Here is a 19,818-nt window from a genome sequence, read left to right as displayed (position 1 = left end):
GACTGCACACACCCTCAAAGCCTGAATCTGAACAGTGTGCTGCCTCCATTTTTGTTTGGATCTTACATACAAGGTTTCGTAGATGCCTGGGAGGGTTTTGCACCCTTAGGCCTCATACTCACTGGCGATAAAATCGGCCGATTGCAGATTTTTGATCGGATTGCACTCTGACCCATGTTAGTGAATGGGTGACATCTCACTTGCGATTTTTTTCTCAGCCAAAATCGGTCTGAGAAAAAAAATCACAGCATTCTGTGATTTGCAGCGCTTTTTGACAATAGAAGTCAATGGGTGCGATAAAAAAAGGACCAAAAACGGACCATCCGTTTTTTTAACAGATACATCACCATTCGGTGGTATAGAACACTGTAAATAGTCCTGTAAATGACTGTAGAAAAGAGTGGCTGGGAGAAAAAACGGATGGAAAACGGATGGAAAAAAAAAAAATCGCAAAATCGCATGACACTGGCATAACACTCCACCCTTTTTTCCAGTCCAGAAATCGGACCATTTTTTAAATCGCCAATGTTTATGAGGCCTTAGTGTGACTTTTTTTGTGCTTTTTTTTCTCCTTTTTGATATATTAGATATTATATGGGGCTTTGCGTGTGGAGTGTGGCGTGATACACATGCTTATATATAACTGTTTATAATTCAGCCTTATTAATATTTTTAATGAGTACATTCATAATAGCGGGCGATTTACTAAGTTTCTTTTCACAAATAACCTTTGACCTTTTATAAGTTCTAAAGCCACCCAGTAAAAAAGGTGAATGGGACTCTTTACAAATCTCATTCATATTAATGTCAACTTTAGAATAAAACCAACAAGCGTCAATCCTAGTGTGCACATGGCTCCTCATACAGGGCAGTGCCAGCCTCCATTGCCACAACACAACAGCAGCGTCTGAGCACCAGAGGCAGAATAGTCACGAAAGCGGAAGTTACAAAGAAATAACAGCTTCTCAGTCCAGGACCGCCCACAGGGAATTGCTCAGCCAATTAGGTTGCAGATCGAAACCGAGGCGTGGACCCTCGTGACGTCATCACAGCGCCAATCAGCGCTCGGAACCAAAGCCATGGGGCTGGTTCTGGTGAAATGCTAGGACCAGTGACGTCACACGGCTGGCGAGCTGCACAGGAACGGCTCTCCATTCGGTTGGGAGCGGGGAAGGATGTGAACTCGTGCGGTTAGTGGAGATCAAGGTTCCGGTGAGGAATTCTCTGCTCCCCGGGATCGTCTGGAGCAGGTCAGTGTGTGACTGAGGGACTTCATTACATGGGCATGATGTATAACAGAGACCGAGCACCCGGCCAGGTCAGCGCTGTCTGTGGCTACATGGCGTGGTGTCAGCTCCTGGGCCTCAGCAGCCATGGCCTCCTCCTCAGGGAACTTTACAGGCAGAGCCCTCTGTGCTGACAACTTTGTGTGGTGGTGGCCGATACTTCCTCTTGTCTGACAACTTCCCCTTGTGGCTCACAGATGACCTCTCCTGACAATCTCTCCTCAGACTGGGGTCATGTTGTCCGGGCTTCTTAAGTGTTTACACCAAGACGTGCCGTCTTCCCTACCGCGTCTCTATATGTGAAGCCATTGCTTTGTGTTATGTAGCACTGGCATAATCCACAGTGCAGTACAGAGAGGAGCCCCCCCCCACGGCCATCCTCCGGTCTGCTCCCCCCCCCCCACGGCCATCCTCCGCGGACCCCCCCCACGGCCATCCTCCGCGGTCTGCTCTAACCCCCCCCCCCCCGGTCATCCTCCGCGGACCCCCCCCACGGCCATCCTCCGCGGTCTGCTCTAACCCCCCCCCCCCGGTCATCCTCCGCGGACCCCCCCCCCCACGGCCATCCTCCGCGGTCTGCTCTCCCCCCCCCCCCCCCACGGTCATCCTCCGCAGACTGCCCCCCCCCGGTCATCCTCCGCGGTCTGCTCTCTCCCCCCCCCCCACCCCACGGCCATCCTCCGCGGTCTGCTCTCTCCCCCCCCCCCCCACGGTCATCCTCCGCAGACTGCCCCCCCCCGGTCATCCTCCGCGGTCTGCTCTCTCCCCACCCCCCCACCCCACGGCCATCCTCCGCGGTCTGCTCTCCCCCCCCCCCCCCCCCCCCCGGTCATCCACCGCGGTCTGCTCTCCCCCCCTCCCCCCCACGGTCATCCTCCGCGGTCTGCTCCCACTTTCTGCCCCCTCCTTGTACTCTTATTACTGCTTGGACAACCCATTCTCAATCAGCACCCCAGTCTAATAACACTTATACTCTCCTCCGGTGCTGAAGTGCGTGGCAGCCAAGCTCTCACTTCTTCCTGATGTCTGATTTGTCTGAAGGCAGGGAGAGTAAAGCCAGTGCTGATTGGCTGCAGGTATCACATGACATAACAATGTCACGCAATTCCCGGGAAAGCCATTGCTGACACCATTAGAATGGTGTTGGTATCGGAGGTGAGTATAAGTCCATGGTCACATGTTCAGTATTTTACATCAGTGTTTGTTCCACTCCTGATTTTGGCTTACAATCGGAGGAAAAGTATAGTAGAAACCCGTCACCACTTCCGTATTTATCACCCACTCCTGGTTTTGGCTTATAAATACTGATGTAAAATACTGAATCTGTGAATGTGGTGTGTTTATTATTTTACTGGGGGGAACATGCTGATTGAGAGAAATGGGATTTTCTGAGTTGTGGACAACCCTTTTAAGTTAAAGGAGTTTTTTGGGCCTGTAGTATTGCTTACTGATCCTTAGTATAGGTCAAAGGTATTGGGTGAGTGGAGGTTTGACACCTGGTGCCCCACCAATCAGCTGTTCTTAGCTTCTGGGGCGGCTAGATGTAACCACTGAATGGAGCTGCACAGCTCGGCATGGTTCATTGTGTAGCAGCCACTGCTTGGTACTGCAGAACAGCTCCTATATTTTACTGGCTGATGACAGCTGACTGGTGCCAGGTGCCACATGCCTACCAATCTGATACTGATGTCCTATCCCCAGGATTGTTTTTCGGTATTATATGCCCAGACACCCATTATAGCCAGCCTAATCCACCAATCTGTAGGTTGGGAAGGAAGAGAAAATTGGCCATATTGAATTGCAGCACCATTTTTTTCATCTGGGGAAAAGTGGTATCCATCAGCAACATTTAAAAAAACAAAACAAAGTATACACATTTGGCAGAGCCTCCTTGTGTGTGTGTGTGGGAGATTGGAACGGATGTCCGTCTGACTGCTATCTACAGTGATTGGACCCCCTTTCTCACTGGCGGCTTTCACAATTAGTGGACAGACTTCACTATTTGTTCGTTTTATCAATTTGTGACCCTTACACTATGGTCACACTAGGCATTTTTTTAATGCAAATTTTCAGCTGTGTTTTACAGTACTAAAGCAAGAAGGCAGGGCCTTCACCCTATTCTGTCCCCTAGCCTTGTCCCTACCTGCCAGTGGAGGTTAGCACCCTCATGGACACAAATGGCACCCCCCTGCCCGATGGCTGTCCCTATAAGACCCTATTGCGATGACATATGTAGGGACAAAAAAATGTATTGCGGTACTAGATATCTGGAGCCAATCCTCTGGACAGTATTCAACAGACAGCACAAGAAAGATTAGATTGAATATATATTCAGTGTCAGGATAGTGTTAGATTGTAGATACAGATATCATATGCAGTTAGTATACATGTATATCTCTCAACACAGGAACATATGCATAGCTCATCACATGTATCCATCTATAACCTTGGTAATCACAAGGTTCTCACCCAAGTACAACAAAACAATCCTATAGTGACATGTAGAGAGCAAAGCAATGCAACAGGCATCAATAAGTGACCTCCCAAAATTAGAACTGCACCCACTGTTGCCCAGGAGGGTGTAGGACCCTCAGACATAGGCAAAATACGTCAAAAGATGTGCACAAACTGCTCACAACGAAACCTAGCATGTGCAACACTCGACGCGTTTCTTCTCAAATAAGCTCATCAGGAGTACTGTACATGCTGCGCATTTCATCACGGAATACCGAAATGAAAAATGACTTGGCTCATAGAAGAGTAGATGGCCTTGTAATAAAGTGCCTCGTGCATGCTCTGATTAAAACATCCTGATGTGGATGCAAGATTTTGCCAAGCCCCACTCTATTACATTGCTATGTATATTTAGGCTGTGTTTTTGTTTTTTTTTTTTTTTTTTGCTGCATTTTACAGTACCGGCAAAAGCTATGTGATTTCAGAAATCTCATGGGCACACTTACGGTAATTTTTATTTTTTCCCCTATAGAGTTTGAGCACACTTACCTCTTTTGAAATCTGCAGCAGGTCCATCCTTTTCAGGGTTTTTTTAATCCATAAAAAGCAATGAGTGCAAGAACACAGTATGCAAACTTTGCTGTTTTTGGTGAGTAAAACTGACTTTATTAAACACGTATTATGGACATCACATGTAATCGGCAGACAAAAAAACACAGCAAAACCTGCTTTATGAACATAGCGTTTTTACTGCCCAGAGAACACTGCACGTGAGTATAGCCTAAAGAAGGGACAAAAAGTGTGCATGGACTTTCTGAAGTCTCATAAGCTTTTGCTGGTTCTGTAAAATGTTGCTTTTTGCAGAGAAAATGCAGCAAAACATCATGCTGTGTGAACAAAGCCTTATTATATCAAATTATCCATTTCTTTATTTTTTTGATCAGGTTATTGAACCCATGTAAACAGTAAGAGGTGATTGTGCCAGGCCAAAGAGCGCGGTGGCATGGAGGAAAAAGAGAGATGTGGAGAGAAATCCCTGTCTTCATGAAAGGTTTAAGAACCCGTTTTGTTGTTGTTCTCATACTTCACAAGGAATATTGCTCTGGACCATTTTCATAAAGGAACACGGCACTGTTTGTTTTTTGTCTTTTTGTTCCGTGTATGAAAACACGGGATATAAATCACATGAGCCATACTAGGACCTACTGTGCACACTCGCTTTAAAGGGCTTTTCTTGGATATCCTCTTCACTGTTTGTGGCTTGGCCCCAACTTTGATTTCCAACCATGAGCTGTGTACCGTGGAAAGGGGATAAGGCGAAATCTGGAAACGAGTTTCAGGAGCCTCTGCCAGCACACATCTACCACGAAAAGCAGCGCCGGGAGCTCTGTGCCCTTCATGCCTTGAACAATGTCTTCCAGGATGCTGGAGCATTTACTCGGGAAGCCCTTCAGGAAATATTCCAGAGGTGAGATGTTAAGGAAATACCTGTGATATGTAGACCACCAATCTTCATTGTCAGGAATATTGGGACAAGTTTATTATCTCTTAAACATAGAAAGCATAAAACTTGACTGGGCAGAAAAAAATGTTTCATAGTGGTGCACACTAGTGATGAGCGAACGCAGTCGGGTAAGGTGACTTCAGTGTGCTCTAATAATACAGGTGTTTTTCACAAAATTAGAATATCATCAAAAAGTGAATTTTTCACTTCTTCAATACAAAAAGTGAAACTCATATTATATACAAACAGAGTGATCTATTTCACGTGTTTATTTCTGTTAATGATAAAATGAAAACCTGGCACTCAACTTAATGCTTGTCGAGGCAGTTTATTGTAGTACCAGAATACGTTTCGGTCAATATAGACCTTCTTCAGTTACGTGCTAGTATGTTTGAAAGTAGCTTGAAGGAGGGCGCTTTTTATGTTGTTCACTGATAACGCCAGTGATCAAATGGTCAGAATGCTGCTGTAACGCAGGATAATCTTAATAGTTAAAAATATCAGCGCAGCCTGGTCCTCCTAGACGTGGGTAAACACTGGCGTTATCAGTGAATAACATAAAAAGCGCCCTCCTTCAAGCTACTTTCAAACATACTAGCACGTAACTGATGAAGGTCTATATTGACCGAAACGTTTTCTGGTACTACAATAAACTGCCTCACCAAGCATTAAGTTGAGTGCCAGGTTTTCATTTTATCATATATGGTTTGGGAACCTAACTTGGCACCACTACAGTAGTGCACACAGTGTTTTCTACTATTTCTGTTGATGATTATGGCTTACAGCCAATGAAAACCCAAAAGTCATTATCTCAGTAAATTAGAATACTTTATAACACCAGCTTGAAAAATGATTTTTAAAATCCAAAATGTTGGCCTACTGAAATGTATTTTAAATAAATGCACTCAATACTTGGTTCGGGCTCCTTTTGCATCAATTACTGCATCAATGCGGCGTGGCATGGAGGCGATCAGCCTGTGGCACTGCTGAGGTGTTATGGAAGCCCAGGTTGCTTTGATAACAGCCTTCAGCTCATCTGCATTGCTGGGTCTGGAGTCTCTCATCTTCCTCTTGACAATACCCCATAGATTCTCTATAGCGTTAAGGTCAGGCGAGTTTGCTGGCCAATCAAGCACAGTGTTTCTGTTTGCAAACCGGTATTGGTAGTTTTGGCAGTGTGGACAGGTGCCAAGTCCTGTTGGAGAATGAAATTTCCATCTCCAAAAAGCTTGTCAGCAGAGGGAAGCATGAAGTGCTCTAAAAATTTACTTGTAGATGGCTGTGCTGACTTTGTGTCACGACCCAACAGGGGTCAGTCCAGCAGACGGCATAACACACACTCAACGGGATGGTAAAGGGGAGAGGAAGGCTCTAACAATAAGGAATGAGGGATGGGACACCTCCTGAGCCTGTCCCTGCTCTCCCCTAATGCCGTAAGCAAGCCCCCCCCCCCTCCCCCACCATCATGTACCTCGTCCCTAACTGGTACCTCACAATGCCCTGGCTAGTGCACTGGCCGACAAGGGCGCTAGCTTCACCACTGAAAATAGTACAGGCATCGGGGATACTGACAAGGTAAATACACAAAACTTAGCTTCAGAATCCTCTGCCAAGCTCCACATCGCAGAGGATACAGAAACAGGACCCCCAAAATCCAGAGAAGAAGCAGATTCAGCGCTGAAACTACAAGGCGGGTCCACATGGAATAACATTCACCAGCAGTCAGCTGATGCGTCATGTGACTACTTAAAGGATGGTGGAAGTGGTCACCACCCACATCAGCTAACCAGCAACAAGCTGTCAGCAAGGAAAACTGACATTAACCCTTGCTGGCCTGAAAGGAAAAAAGCTACATTTAAATAGTGAAATCAGAGCTACCAGGCATCCAAACCTGAATCGTGACACTTTGGTCTTGATAAAGCACAGTGGACCTACATCAGCAGATGACATGGCTCCCCAAACCATCACTGATTGTTGAAACTTCACACTAGACCGCAAGCAGCTTGAATTGTGGCCTCTCCACTCTTCCTCCAGACTCTGGGACCTTGATTTCCAAATGAAATACAAAATTTACTTTCATCTGAAAACACCACCTTGGGCCACTGAGCAACAGTCCAGTTTTATTCGGTCGTCCATGACAGCACCACCTGAGAGGGGATCCGCCCTTCAGGAACAGGAAACCTACAGATACAAAAGGGCGGCACCTCTCCCACGCATCAGTTGGTTTCCTGTTCCTATAGGACGGGACTTCCTACAGATGGTCCATCATGGAGTCGTCGAGGGATTCCCAGGCCGGCTGACCGACCCAGGTAGCGAGGGGGTCTCCTACCTCGGTCAAGCTCAGGTCCCTGGATGCGCCACGGTGGGGCCGGGTAGGTCACCACGACAGTGGTTGGAGCAGGCGGAGCAGAGGGTCCGGTGGACAGCCGTCTCCATAGGGCCGGCACAAGGTATGTATGACCCCTGAAACCCCTCCTGTTGCATTCACCCGGTCTCCGCTTGCTCCTCTCTCTCTCTCGCCGGGGGCTGGCGGTCGCGCCTGTGCGGCGGGCGCAGGTCGGCGCATGTGGGGGCGGCAGGCATTCCGGAGCCGGGGGCGCCGTGCCGGCTCCTTTCCGCGCGCTCCCGCGGTCTTGATCGCGCGGCGGAAGTGACGCAGCGGAAGGGGCGGGGCCGGGAACGCCGAAACCGGAAGTCGGGTGCCGGCCGGCTTTCCGGCATGCGCCGCCAGTGCTCGGCGGTCTGGGGCGGCGCGCGGTACCCAGGGGGGGGGGGACGGAGCATGCGGGGGGGGAGGACCCGGGGGGGGAGGTGCCGCGCCAGAGCCCTGCTGACCCGGACACTGTGGGAGGCATTAAAAGCACAGGAGGTGACGCTGCTGGGGTGCTTCTGAAGGCCCAGCAATGGATTCGACAGAAGCCCCCACAGAGCAGCAGGACGAGGCGCAGGAGCGCCCAGAGAAACAGGCCACAGTGAATTTACATGCGAGTGGCCAGCAGAAGAAGAAACGGAAGGGCGAACAAAGCCACAGAAGTTCCTCCAGGATAAAGGACCCTCCTGCCTCCCTCCGTGACCCGGTACCTGCCTCATCTGCATGGGTAAGAGATCTCCGTGAATGTACCCTGATGCAGTGTTTTATTTTGTTCTTTCGCAGGCAAGGAAAGCTACGGGGAAGCAGAAGCACAGGGAATGTGCCCTCTGTAATTGCCCTTTGCCAGACGGACACCCTAAAAAGTTGTGTCAGCCATGCGTGCGACAAACGGTAGGGGTTGGATAGGGGTACCCTAGGGGTAGATTGACAGGCCCTTACACTCTTCCCCGTCCATACAGGTGGCGGAAGAAACACCGGACTTCACCACAAGCCTGAGGGAGATAATCAGGACAGAAATGAAGGCCCTATCTAAAAAAGACTCCTCTAAGGGAAGAGATGTTAACCTCTCTGGTTCAGAGTCCTCGGCCGCACCTGGAATCGATATCTCCTCAGATTCCCCGGCCTCCACTTCATCATCTTCAGAGGAAGACTCGAGCCGTTTCTGCTTTCCCTTAGACCAGATGGATAAGTTAGTTAAAGCAGTAAGGTCCACCATGGGGGTAGCAGACACAAAACCGGAACTTTCGGCACAGGACGTGATGTTCGGAGGCCTAGATCCCAGAAAGCGCAGATCCTTCCCGTTGAATGATAAAGTCCAGAACCTAATAGATAGAGAATGGAAAAAGCCTGAAAAAAGAGGTTCTTTGCCACCTGCCTTCAAACGAAGGTACCCGTTTGATGACCCAGTGGTAACCAAATGGGACAAGGCCCCTAAGCTGGACGCGGCAGTGGCCAAAGCCTCCAAAAAGTCCTCCATACCTTTCGATGACATGGCCTCCTTAAAAGACCCGCTAGATAAAAAAGCGGATTCTTTTCTGAAAGGAACATGGGAGATGTCAGCGGGTGCCTTGAGACCAGCGGTAGCGGCCACATGTACGGCCAGATCCTTGATGGTCTGGCTGGATCAGCTGGATTCCCAATTGAAGGATGGAACCTCAAGAGCATACATTCGAAAAGCTTTACCAGTTATCCAAAGTGCTGCTGCTTTTCTGGCTGATGCGTCAGCAGATTCTGCGAGGATGGCGGCTAGGACCGCAGGTTTATCCAACGCAGCTCGAAGGGCTCTCTGGTTAAAATGCTGGCCAGGAGACATCCAGGCCAGATCTCGACTCTGTTCCATTCCTTGTGAGGGTGAATACCTGTTTGGGCCCGTCCTGGATGAACTTTTAGAAAAGGCCGGGGACGATAAAAAGAAGTTCCCCAGTCTGTCGAACCCCTCTTTTAGACGCCCCTTTACCAGGAAAGGATATTTCCGTAGGAGGCCGTCCAGGGATCAGGGCAGATGGGACGACAAAAGAAGGAGAGGTACTGGATTCATGTTCGGAGGAGGGGGGCGCCAGGAAGGTCCAGCACGGGACACTAAAAAGCCGCCCCAATGACTAGTTGCTCCGGTAGGGGGGAGACTAGCTGCCTTCTACCCGGCCTGGGCATTAATCTCTAATAGCAACTGGATACTGGGGGTGGTAACTGCGGGCCTGCGACTAGAATTCTCCCGGGTTCCCCAAGATCGTTTTAAGGTCACTCCTCTTAGGTCATCCTCATCAGAACAGTCTGCCCTGGAAGCTGAAGTTCGGGATCTTTGCCATAAAAAGGTCCTAACTAAAGTTCCAGAGGAAGAAAGGGGGAAAGGTTTCTACTCCCCTTTGTTCCTGGTCCGCAAGCCAGACAGTTCCTTTAGGACCATAATAAATCTTAAATCCCTCAATGAATTCCTGGTCACACGTCCATTTAAGATGGAAACAATTAATTCAACAATAAAATTACTGTTTCAAAACTGCTTCATGGTGGTGTTAGATTTGAAAGATGCCTACTACCATATACCCATTCATGCAGATCATCAGAGTTTTCTCAGAGTGGCAGTGCAGTTAGATGGGTCAGTTCAACATTTCCAGTATGCGGCCCTCCCCTTTGGGGTGGCAGTCGCTCCCCGTGTGTTTACTAAAGTAGTAGCGGAAGTTATGGCCCATCTACGTGAATCAGACATTTTAGTAGTTCCCTACTTAGATGACTTCTTGATTGTAGGGAAAACGGCTAACCATTGTTTGCAACAGCTACAAAGGGCAAGGTCTGCCCTAGAACGGTTAGGATGGCTGCTTAACATTAAAAAATCTCGGTTACAGCCGATGAGAATCCAACAATTCTTGGGCCTCATCCTAGATTCCGAAAAACAGGAATGCCGTCTGCCCCCGGAGAAGCTGGTTCGCCTACACTATCAGGTCCTGAACGCTTCCAATAACCCGACCATGTCCCTCAGGAAAGCCATGTCCCTTCTAGGTTCACTTTCCTCCTGTATCCCGGAGGTCCAGTGGGCCCAGTTTCATTCAAGAACTCTACAGGGCGAGGTCTTAAGGCATCAAAAAATGCTTGGGGGTTACTTAGAGGGCCAGCTAACCTTGTCCCGAAACACAAGGGAGTCCCTAGAATGGTGGCTAGACGAGAATAAATTATCCAGAGGGGTTCCCTGGGAATATGACATATCCCGCATAATCACCACGGATGCTAGCCCTTCCGGTTGGGGGGCTCATATGGGGGAAATTCTGGTCCAGGGCCTATGGGAGCATAATCAGATAGAGATGTCATCCAACTTGAAAGAATTGACAGCAGTAGAGCTGGCGGCTAAAGAACTGCTTGTGTATCTACAGGGCCATCATGTGCGAGTGTTCTCCGACAATCTGGTCACCGTAGCGTATATCAACCACCAAGGCGGGACCTGTTCCAAATCCCTGATGAATCTAGCAGAACGGCTGTTCCAGCTAGCAGAGCAGCATTTCCTATCATTAACAGCTCTACATATAAAGGGGAAAGAAAACACCACGGCAGATTTCCTGAGCCGCAATCTCTTAAGGCAAGGAGAATGGTCCCTAAAAAACTCTATCTTCGACCTGATTGTACAGAAGTGGGGACTGCCAGAGATAGATCTCTTCGCCACCAAGGAAAACAGGAAAGTAAGGCAATTTTGCTCACTAAATCCCAGAGAAGACCCCCTGGCGGTAGACTCCTTGCTGATAAAGTGGGATTTCGGGCTATCATATGCCTTCCCTCCCCTATCGCTATTACCTCTAGTGGTGAGGAAAATCAGGAGAGACAGAGCGAAAGTTATAGTGATCGCTCCGTTTTGGCCCAGGAGGGCTTGGTTCTCATGCCTCAGGACCATGTCAGTGTCCGATCCTTGGGTCCTGCCGGAGATCCCGGATCTCCTATCCCAGGGCCCAGTCTTTCATCCTCAGGTGGCTGGCCTACATCTGACGGCGTGGAGTTTGAACGGACACTGCTGAAAGATAAAGGCTTCTCCCCAGACCTGGTTGACACTCTACTTAAAAGTAGAAAGATCACTACTACCAAGATCTATGTCAGAATTTGGAAGAGATTCCTAAAGAACTCTAGAGTAGTCGCTGGGGGTTCGGCTCCTATAAATCAAATCTTAGAATTTCTTCAGAAAGGTCTAGAAATGGGGCTCTCCACTAGTACCCTCAAAGTACAAGCTTCAGCCTTGGGGGCCCTCTTTAGCTGCAACATCGCGGGTAATTACTGGGTCAGTAGATTCATCAAGGCAGCAGGTAGATCCAGGCCAGTGGTGAAGGATAGATTCATGCCATGGGACTTGAACCTAGTCCTCACAGCCATGACAGAAGCTCCATTCGAACCCATCTCATCAGCCTCTATAAAAAACCTGTCCCTCAAGGTAGCCTTCCTGGTAGCTCTAACCTCAGCTCGTAGAGTAAGCGACATCCAGGCATTATCTAGGCGTCCTCCTTATTTACAGTTTAAGGACGATAGGGTAATACTCAGACCTGACCCGGCGTACTTACCGAAGGTAGTTTCTAGCTTTCATAGAACACAGGAAATAGTCCTTCCATCCTTCCTCCCTAATCCAGCTAATGAGAAGGAAGAGAAATTACACACCTTAGATGTTAGAGAATGCCTTAAAGAATATCTGGCGGTTACTGACCCCTGGAAAAAGGAGAATGCCCTATTTATCTCCCATCAAGGTCCCAGGAAAGGCTGTAGAGTGTCAAAAAATACACTAGCTAGGTGGATTAGAGAGGCTATTTCAATTGCATACACCTCAAAGGGCAGACCAGCACCTGCAAAACTGAGGGCGCATTCCACCAGAGCCATGGCGTCCTCGTGGGCCGAGAGATCAGAAGTCTCCATTGACCAGATATGTAAGGCGGCTACTTGGTCCTCTCCGAGCACCTTTTATAATCATTATAGGCTAGACTTGGGTGCTTCCACAGACCTCTCTCTTGGTATAAGGGTACTGCAGGCTGTAGTCCCTCCCTAAAATAGTTATTACTCTCTGTAAATCTCTCAGGTGGTGCTGTCATGGACGACCGAATAAAGTCTTAGTTACTCACCGGTTAACGGTATTTTTCGGAGTCCATGACAGCACCCGTATATTCCCCCCCCCCCTTTTGTAGTTTAAATTTGGATATGCACTTCTTTCTCTTATATGTACACTAGTAAGGAATAGTTGTATAAAAAACACTGTGTATAAATTTTGCTATTAACCATTGTGGTCCTCTTGTGCTCTGTAATCCAACTGATGCGTGGGAGAGGTGCCGCCCTTTTGTATCTGTAGGTTTCCTGTTCCTGAAGGGCGGATCCCCTCTCAGGTGGTGCTGTCATGGACTCCGAAAAATACCGTTAACCGGTGAGTAACTAAGACTTTTTTTCTCCTTGGCCCAGGTAAGACACTTCTGGTGTTGTCTATTGGTCATGAGTGGCTGGACACAAGGAATGCGACACTTGTAGCCCATGTCCTGGATACGTCTGTGTGTGGTGGCTCTTGAAGCAATGACTCCAGCAGCAGTCCACTCCTTGTGAATTTTTAGTGGCCTTTTCTTAACAATCCTTTCAAGGCTGCGGTTATCCCGGTCGCTTGTGCACCTTTTTCTACCACACTTTTTCCTTCAACTCAACTTTCCATTAATATGCTTGGATACAGCACTCTGTGATCAGCCAGCTTCTTTAGCAATTACCTTTTGTGGCTTACCCTCCTTGTGGAGTGTGTCAATGACTGCCTTCTGGACATCTGTCAAGTCAGCAGTCTTCCCCATGATTGTGGAGCCTACTGAAACAGACTAAGGGACCTTTTTAAACGCTTAGGAAGCCTTTACAGGTGTTTTTTGTTAATTATTCTAATTTACTGAGATAATGACTTTTGGGTTTTCATTGGCTGTAAGCCATAATCATCCACATTAACAGAAATAAACACTTGAAATAGATTACTCTGTCTGTAATGACTCTATATAATGAGATTTACTTTTTGCATTGAAGAACTGAAGTAAGGTAACTTTTTGATGATATTCTAATTTGTCGGCCGTCATCAGCGTTGATATCAGAACTTAATCATGTGTCATGCTGATGCTGGCAGTCCTAGGTCAGAGGCACCTGTGGCTTAATTAGGTCTCATCCAGGTTTCTGGTTTTCTCATAGGAGTGCAATCCACACTCTGGATAGCACTTGTACCTATGATAGCCTATGGGGCTATTGACATGTTCATTTCTTTATAAATATAGATATTCTCTCACAAAAATGAGTACACCTCTCACATTTTTGTAAATATTTTATATCTCTTTCATGGGATGACACTTTGATACAATGTAAAGCAGTTGGTTGTGCAGCTTGTATGACAGTGTTTAGTGTCCTACTAAATAGCTCACAACCATTAATGTCTAAACCGCAGGACATAAGGCTGTGTCCCCACGGCGTTTTTTTCGCGGTATTTTTAGCGGTTTTTCCTATAAAACCGCTAAAAATATGCTTCCCATTCATTTCTATGCATTTTGCACTTTTTGTGCATACTGATGCGTTGTTTACCGCGAAAAAAACACAGCATTCTCATTCATTTCGCGGATTTTTCTATTTCTATGCGTTTTGAAAATGCGTGGAAAAAACGCATCAAAAGCACATGGTTTCTGCGCAAAAAACGTGCAGAAAAAAAGGCGTGGTTTCTAGGAAGGGAGTCAGGTTTTCCAGCAAAAATTTTCTGCTACGTGTGCACTTAGCCTAAAAGTGAGTACATCCCTAAGGTAAAATGGCCAAATTATACCCAATTAGCCATTTTCCCTCCTCCGGATTCATGTTACTCATTAGTGTTACAAGGTCTCAGGTGTGAGTAGGGAGCAGATGTGGGAAATTTGATGTTATCGCTCTCACACGGGAAGGTCAACATGGCTCCTCATGGCAAAGAACTCTCTGAGGGTCTGAAAAAAAAAAAAAAATTGTTGCTCTTCCTAATGATAACCAAGGCTATAAGACGGCCAACACCCTGACGCTGATCGTGTAAGTGTATGTGCACACGTGGCGGATTCGTCTGCGGATTTTTCCGCACGGAATCTGCAGAATCCGCAGGTCAAAATACCTGCGGATTTCCTGTGGATTTCTAGTGAATTTTGTGCAGATTTGGCCTGCATTTTTACACCTGCGGATTCCTATAATGGAATAGGTGTAAAAGCCCTGCGGAATCCATACAAAGAATTGACATGCTGCAGAAAATAAACCGCTGCGTTTCTGCGTGGATTTTTCCGCAGCGTGTGCACAGCGGTTTTTGTTTTCCATAAGATAATTTGATGCTGTACATCCCATGGAAAACTGCTGCAGATCTGCACGGCCAAATCCGCTGCAGACCAGACGACTTTGCAATGTGTGCACATACCCTAACAAGACAGGGTCCACTCAGAACTGTAGTGGTAGCTTGGTGAGAATAGATAAAACTTTTAGTATATTAATAAATTGAATAAAAATGTGAATTTGGATAATTATAATATCTACTATATAATTATATCTAATAGATATAATTATATCTATTCCTTATTTAAGGAAGGCATATTTTTGCATTTTTATTTAGCTTTTATTAATATAATAAAAGTTTACTTTTAGCTATTCTCACCAAGTTACCACTACATTGATTTTGTGAGATTGGAAAATATTTGATCACCTGGGACCTAAGGGCCCCGTCACACATAGCGATCTCGCTAGCGAGATCTCTGCTGAGTCGCAAGTTTTGTGACACAACAGCGATCTCACCAGCGAGATCGCTGTGTGTGACAGTGATCAGCCCCCCTGCCGGTATCGCTGATCGCTGTAGGAAAGCCCTGGACTTTTCTTTGGTCGCTGGTCTCCCGCTGGCCAGCACGCATCGCTGAGTGTGACCGGCGGGAGCCCAGCGATCAGCTGGTAACTAATGTACACATCGGGTATCCAAGGGACGTGCGTCCCTTAGAAACCCGATGTGTACTTTAGTTACCAGCGCGCTGATGCAGGGAGCTGGTAACTAAGGTACACATCGGGTATCTAAGGGATGCATGTCCCTTGGATACCTGATGCGTACCTTAGTTACCAGCTCCCTGCATCAGCGCGCTGGTAACTAACGAACACAGCAACGCCGTGCACTCAGCGTCGCTGTGCTGATCGCTGGTGAAGCTGTCTGTTTGACAGCTCACCAGCGATCATGTAGCGACTCACCAGCGATCCTGACACGTTGATATCGTCGGGATCGCTGGTGAGCCGTTGTGTGACGGGGCCTTATGTCCTTGTTATCTTGTGCTAAATTGCACATAGAACAGGCCTCACCATGGTCGAACTAAGAAGCTGAGTGCACATGCTCGGCGTCATATCCAGAGGTTGTCTTTTCAAAATAGACTTCTGAGTACTGCTAGCATTGCTACAGAGATTAAAGGGGTGTAGGGTGCGCTTGTCAGTGCTCAGACCATCTGCCACCACACACTGCATCACATTGGTCTGCATGGCTGTCATCCCAGAAGGAAGCCTATTCTTAAGATTACGCACAAGAAAGAGCACAAACAGTTTGCTGAAGACAAGTAGACTAACGGCGTGGATTGCTACAACAATGTCTTGTGCTCTGATGAGACCAAGATAAACTTGGTTCAGATGGTGTCAAGCATGTGGAGGGGGCAACCAGGTGAGGAGTACAAAGACAATTGTGTCTTGCCTACAGTTAAGCACGGTGGAGGCAGTGTCATGGTTTGGGGCTGCATGAGTGCTGCCGGCTGTGTGGGACTACAGTTCATTGAGGGAACCATAAATGCCAACATGTACTGTGACACACTGAAGGAGAGCATGATTCTCTCCCTTTGGAAACTAGGCCGCAGGGCAGTATTCAAACATAACAACCCTAAACAAACCTCCAAGATGACTACTGCCTTGCTAAAAAAAACTGAGGGTAACGGTGCTGGACTTGCCAAGCATGTCTCAAGACCTGAATCGTATTCAGTATCTGTGGGGCATCAAAAGGAACGTGGAGGAGTGCAAGGTCTTCAACATCCACGAGCTCTGTGATGTCATGGAGGAGTGGAAGAGGTTTCTAGTGGCAACGTGACCTTCATGCCTAATAGTGTTAAGGCAGTGCTTGAAAAAAAATGGTGGACACACAAAATATTGACACTTTGGGCACAATTTGTCCTTTTTCAATTAGGGGTGCACTCCCTTTTGTTTCTAGACATTAATAGCTGTGTTGTGAGCTATTTTAGAGGGCGCAGCTAAATTACACTTTGATGCAATGTACAGTAGTCAGTGTACAGCATGTATAAAAGTGTATCCAAATCTAGGCGGTCCACTATAATGCGCACTTCCAACAATACTATATCCCAAACAACAAATGGAAGAAAAAAGGCGCGTAAGTTTTTTTTGTTCTTTTAAAAATAAACTTTTCATTGAAACATTCAAATATAAAAGCTGCTTAAAACAGGGAGAAGTGACAATGAGTGCCACATCACCGGAGGTATATGGGATTCCACAAAAATAAATGTAAATCAGTTACCGTATATACTCGTGTATCAGCCGACCCCCCCCCCCATTTTGCCACAAGAAACTGGGAAAACTTATTGACGTATAAGCCTAGGGTGGAAAATGCAGCAGCTACTGGTAAATTTCAAAAATAAAAATAGATGCCAATAAAAGTAAAATTAATTGAGACATCAGTAGGTTAAATGTTTTTGAATATTCATATTGAATCAGGAGCCCCATATAATGCTCCATACAGTTCGTGATAGCCCCGTAAGATGCTCCATACAAAATTTGCCCTATATAATGCTGCACAAAGGTTAATAATGCCCCCATAAGATGCTCCATAGATTATGCCCCAATAAAATGCTCCATAGATTACCCCATAAGATGCTCCATAGAATATGCCCCCATAAGATGCTCCATAGAATATGCCCCCATATGCTGCTCCATAGAATATGCCCCCATATGCTGCTCCATAGAATATGCCCCCATATGCTGCTTCATAGAATATGCCCCCATATGCTGCTTCATAGAATATGCCCCCATATGCTGCTTCATAGAATATGCCCCCATATGCTGCTTCATAGAATATGCCCCCATATGCTGCTTCATAGAATATGCCCCCATATGCTGCTTCATAGAATATGCCCCCATATGCTGCTTCATAGAATATGCCCCCATATGCTGCTCCATAGAATATGCCCCCATATGCTGCTCCATAGAATATGCCCCCCATATGCTGCTCCATAGACTATGCCCCCCATATGCTGCTCCATAGACTATGCCCCCCATATGCTGCTCCATAGACTATGCCCCCCATATGCTGCTCCATAGACTATGCCCCCCATATGCTGCTCCATAGACTATGCCCCCCATATGCTGCTCCATAGACTATGCCCCCCATATGCTGCTCCATAGACTATGCCCCCCATATGCTGCTCCATAGACTATGCCCCCCATATGCTTCCCCCATAAGATGCTCCATATATTGTGCCTCCATATGCTGCTGCTGCGGAAAAAAAAAAAAAAAAGCCATACTCGCCTCTCCTGCTCAGGACCCGGCACCTGAGATATTCACCTGTCCGGGGTCCATCGCTGCTCACAGCTGTCTGCTGCTTCCTGTGTCAGTGACTGCTAAACGTCACGGACACAGGACACAGCAGACAGCGGTGAGCAGCGATGGACCCCGGACAGGTGAGTATCGCTATACTTACCCCCTCCTGGCATGGTCTCTGCAGCCCCGCTTCTCCACGGTCTGCCTTCAACGGTCACGTAATACCGCTCATTACACTCATGAGTATGCGCATATTCATGAGTTTAATGAGCGGTACCACGTGACTGCTGAAGGCAGGAAGGGAGACCGTGGAGAAGCAGGGGGCTGCAAAGACCGCGCCAGGGGGGTAAGTATGATCTGACCCCCCCCCCCAGGTATATGGCTCGTGTATAAGCCGAGAGGGGGACTTTCAGCCCAAAAAAATGGGCTGAAAATCTCGGCTTATACACAAGTATATACGGTATATATCTGTCCAATAGTGCAGTAAGAAATAGATATACACTTCAATCAACAATCAAGTATTTAAGGGAAAAAAAGCTCCTGAAAAAATAGTACAAATTGACAATAACTGGAGAACAATACTCATATGACCAAAGAGAATATGGACTGAATGGGGATATTGAAGGCAGGAGACCAGTACATGACGGGAAGCCCTCTTCTAATAAACAGTGCTCTAGGTCAAAAGAGGATCCTAAATAATTTTCTATCCAGACCTGTCACATGCAAAACACATATACCGTATATACTCGTGTATAAGCCGAAGATTTTCAGCCCTTTTTTTTGGGGCTGAAAGTCCCCCTCTCGGCTTATACACGGGTCATATACCTGGGGGTCAGCGGGGGGGGCGGGGGTGTCACAGATAATACTCACCCATCCTGCTGCGGCCTCTGCAGCCCCCTCGTTTCTCCACTGTCTCCCTTCATGCCTTCAGCGGTCATGTGGTACCGCTGGAAGGCAGGAAGGGAGGCTGCAGAGATGTTCCAGGATGGGTGAGTATAGCGATATTCACCAGTCCTCGTTCCCACGCTGCTCACCGCCGTCTGCGGCTTCCTGTGTCCGTGATGTTTAGCCAGCAGGGGGCGCGGTGACGTGGTTAGTGCGCGCCACGCCCTCTGCTGGCTGAACAGTCACTGACAGAGAACGCGCAGACAGTGTTGAGCAGCGATGGACCCTGGACAGGTGAATATCACAGGTGCCAGGTCCTGAGCAGGAGAAGTGAGTATGGCATTTTTTTTTTTTTCCAGCAGCATATGGGGGCATAATATATGGGGCATCATATGGGGGCGTATTCTATGGAGCAGCATATGGGGGTATAATCCATGGAGCAGCATATGGGGGCATAATCCATGGAGCAGCATATGGGGGCATAATCCATGGAGCAGCATATGGGGGCATATTCCATGGAGCAGCATATAGGGGCATAGTCTATGGGGCAGCATATGGGGGCATATTATTCTATGGAACATCTTAGGGGGCCATTATTGACCTTTGTGCAGCATTATATGGGGTGTATTTTGTATGGGGCTCCTGATTCAATATGGATATTCAAAAACATTTAACCTACTGATGTCTCAATTAATTTTACTTTTATTGGTATCTATTTTTATTTTTGAAATTTACCAGTAGCTGCTGCATTTTCCACCCTAGGCTTATACACGAGTCAATAAGTTTTGCCAGT

The 19,818-nt window shown here is 47.3% G+C and overlaps 1 protein-coding gene across 1 annotated transcript in view; it reads left to right on the top strand.

Moving 5' to 3' along the window:
- The first annotated feature begins 1,035 nt into the window (after positions 1-1,035).
- JOSD1 (Josephin domain containing 1) overlaps positions 1,036-19,818 on the top strand; it is a 33,924-nt gene continuing 15,141 nt past the window's right edge. Inside the window, exons 1-2 of the mRNA XM_073549465.1 lie at positions 1,036-1,250; positions 4,685-5,208. Of these exons, the coding sequence (XP_073405566.1) occupies positions 5,027-5,208 (182 nt within the window). The 5' untranslated portion in view covers positions 1,036-1,250; positions 4,685-5,026. The remainder of the gene's footprint in view (positions 1,251-4,684; positions 5,209-19,818) is intronic.

Source organism: Dendrobates tinctorius, unplaced genomic scaffold (assembly GCF_039654945.1).
Source record: "Dendrobates tinctorius isolate UK_male_01 unplaced genomic scaffold, ASM3965494v1 ptg000159l, whole genome shotgun sequence".
NCBI classification, from domain to species: domain Eukaryota; kingdom Metazoa; phylum Chordata; class Amphibia; order Anura; family Dendrobatidae; genus Dendrobates; species Dendrobates tinctorius.
The sequence above is the reverse complement of the archived record's forward strand: the minus strand, read 5'-3'. Positions and strand labels throughout refer to the sequence as shown.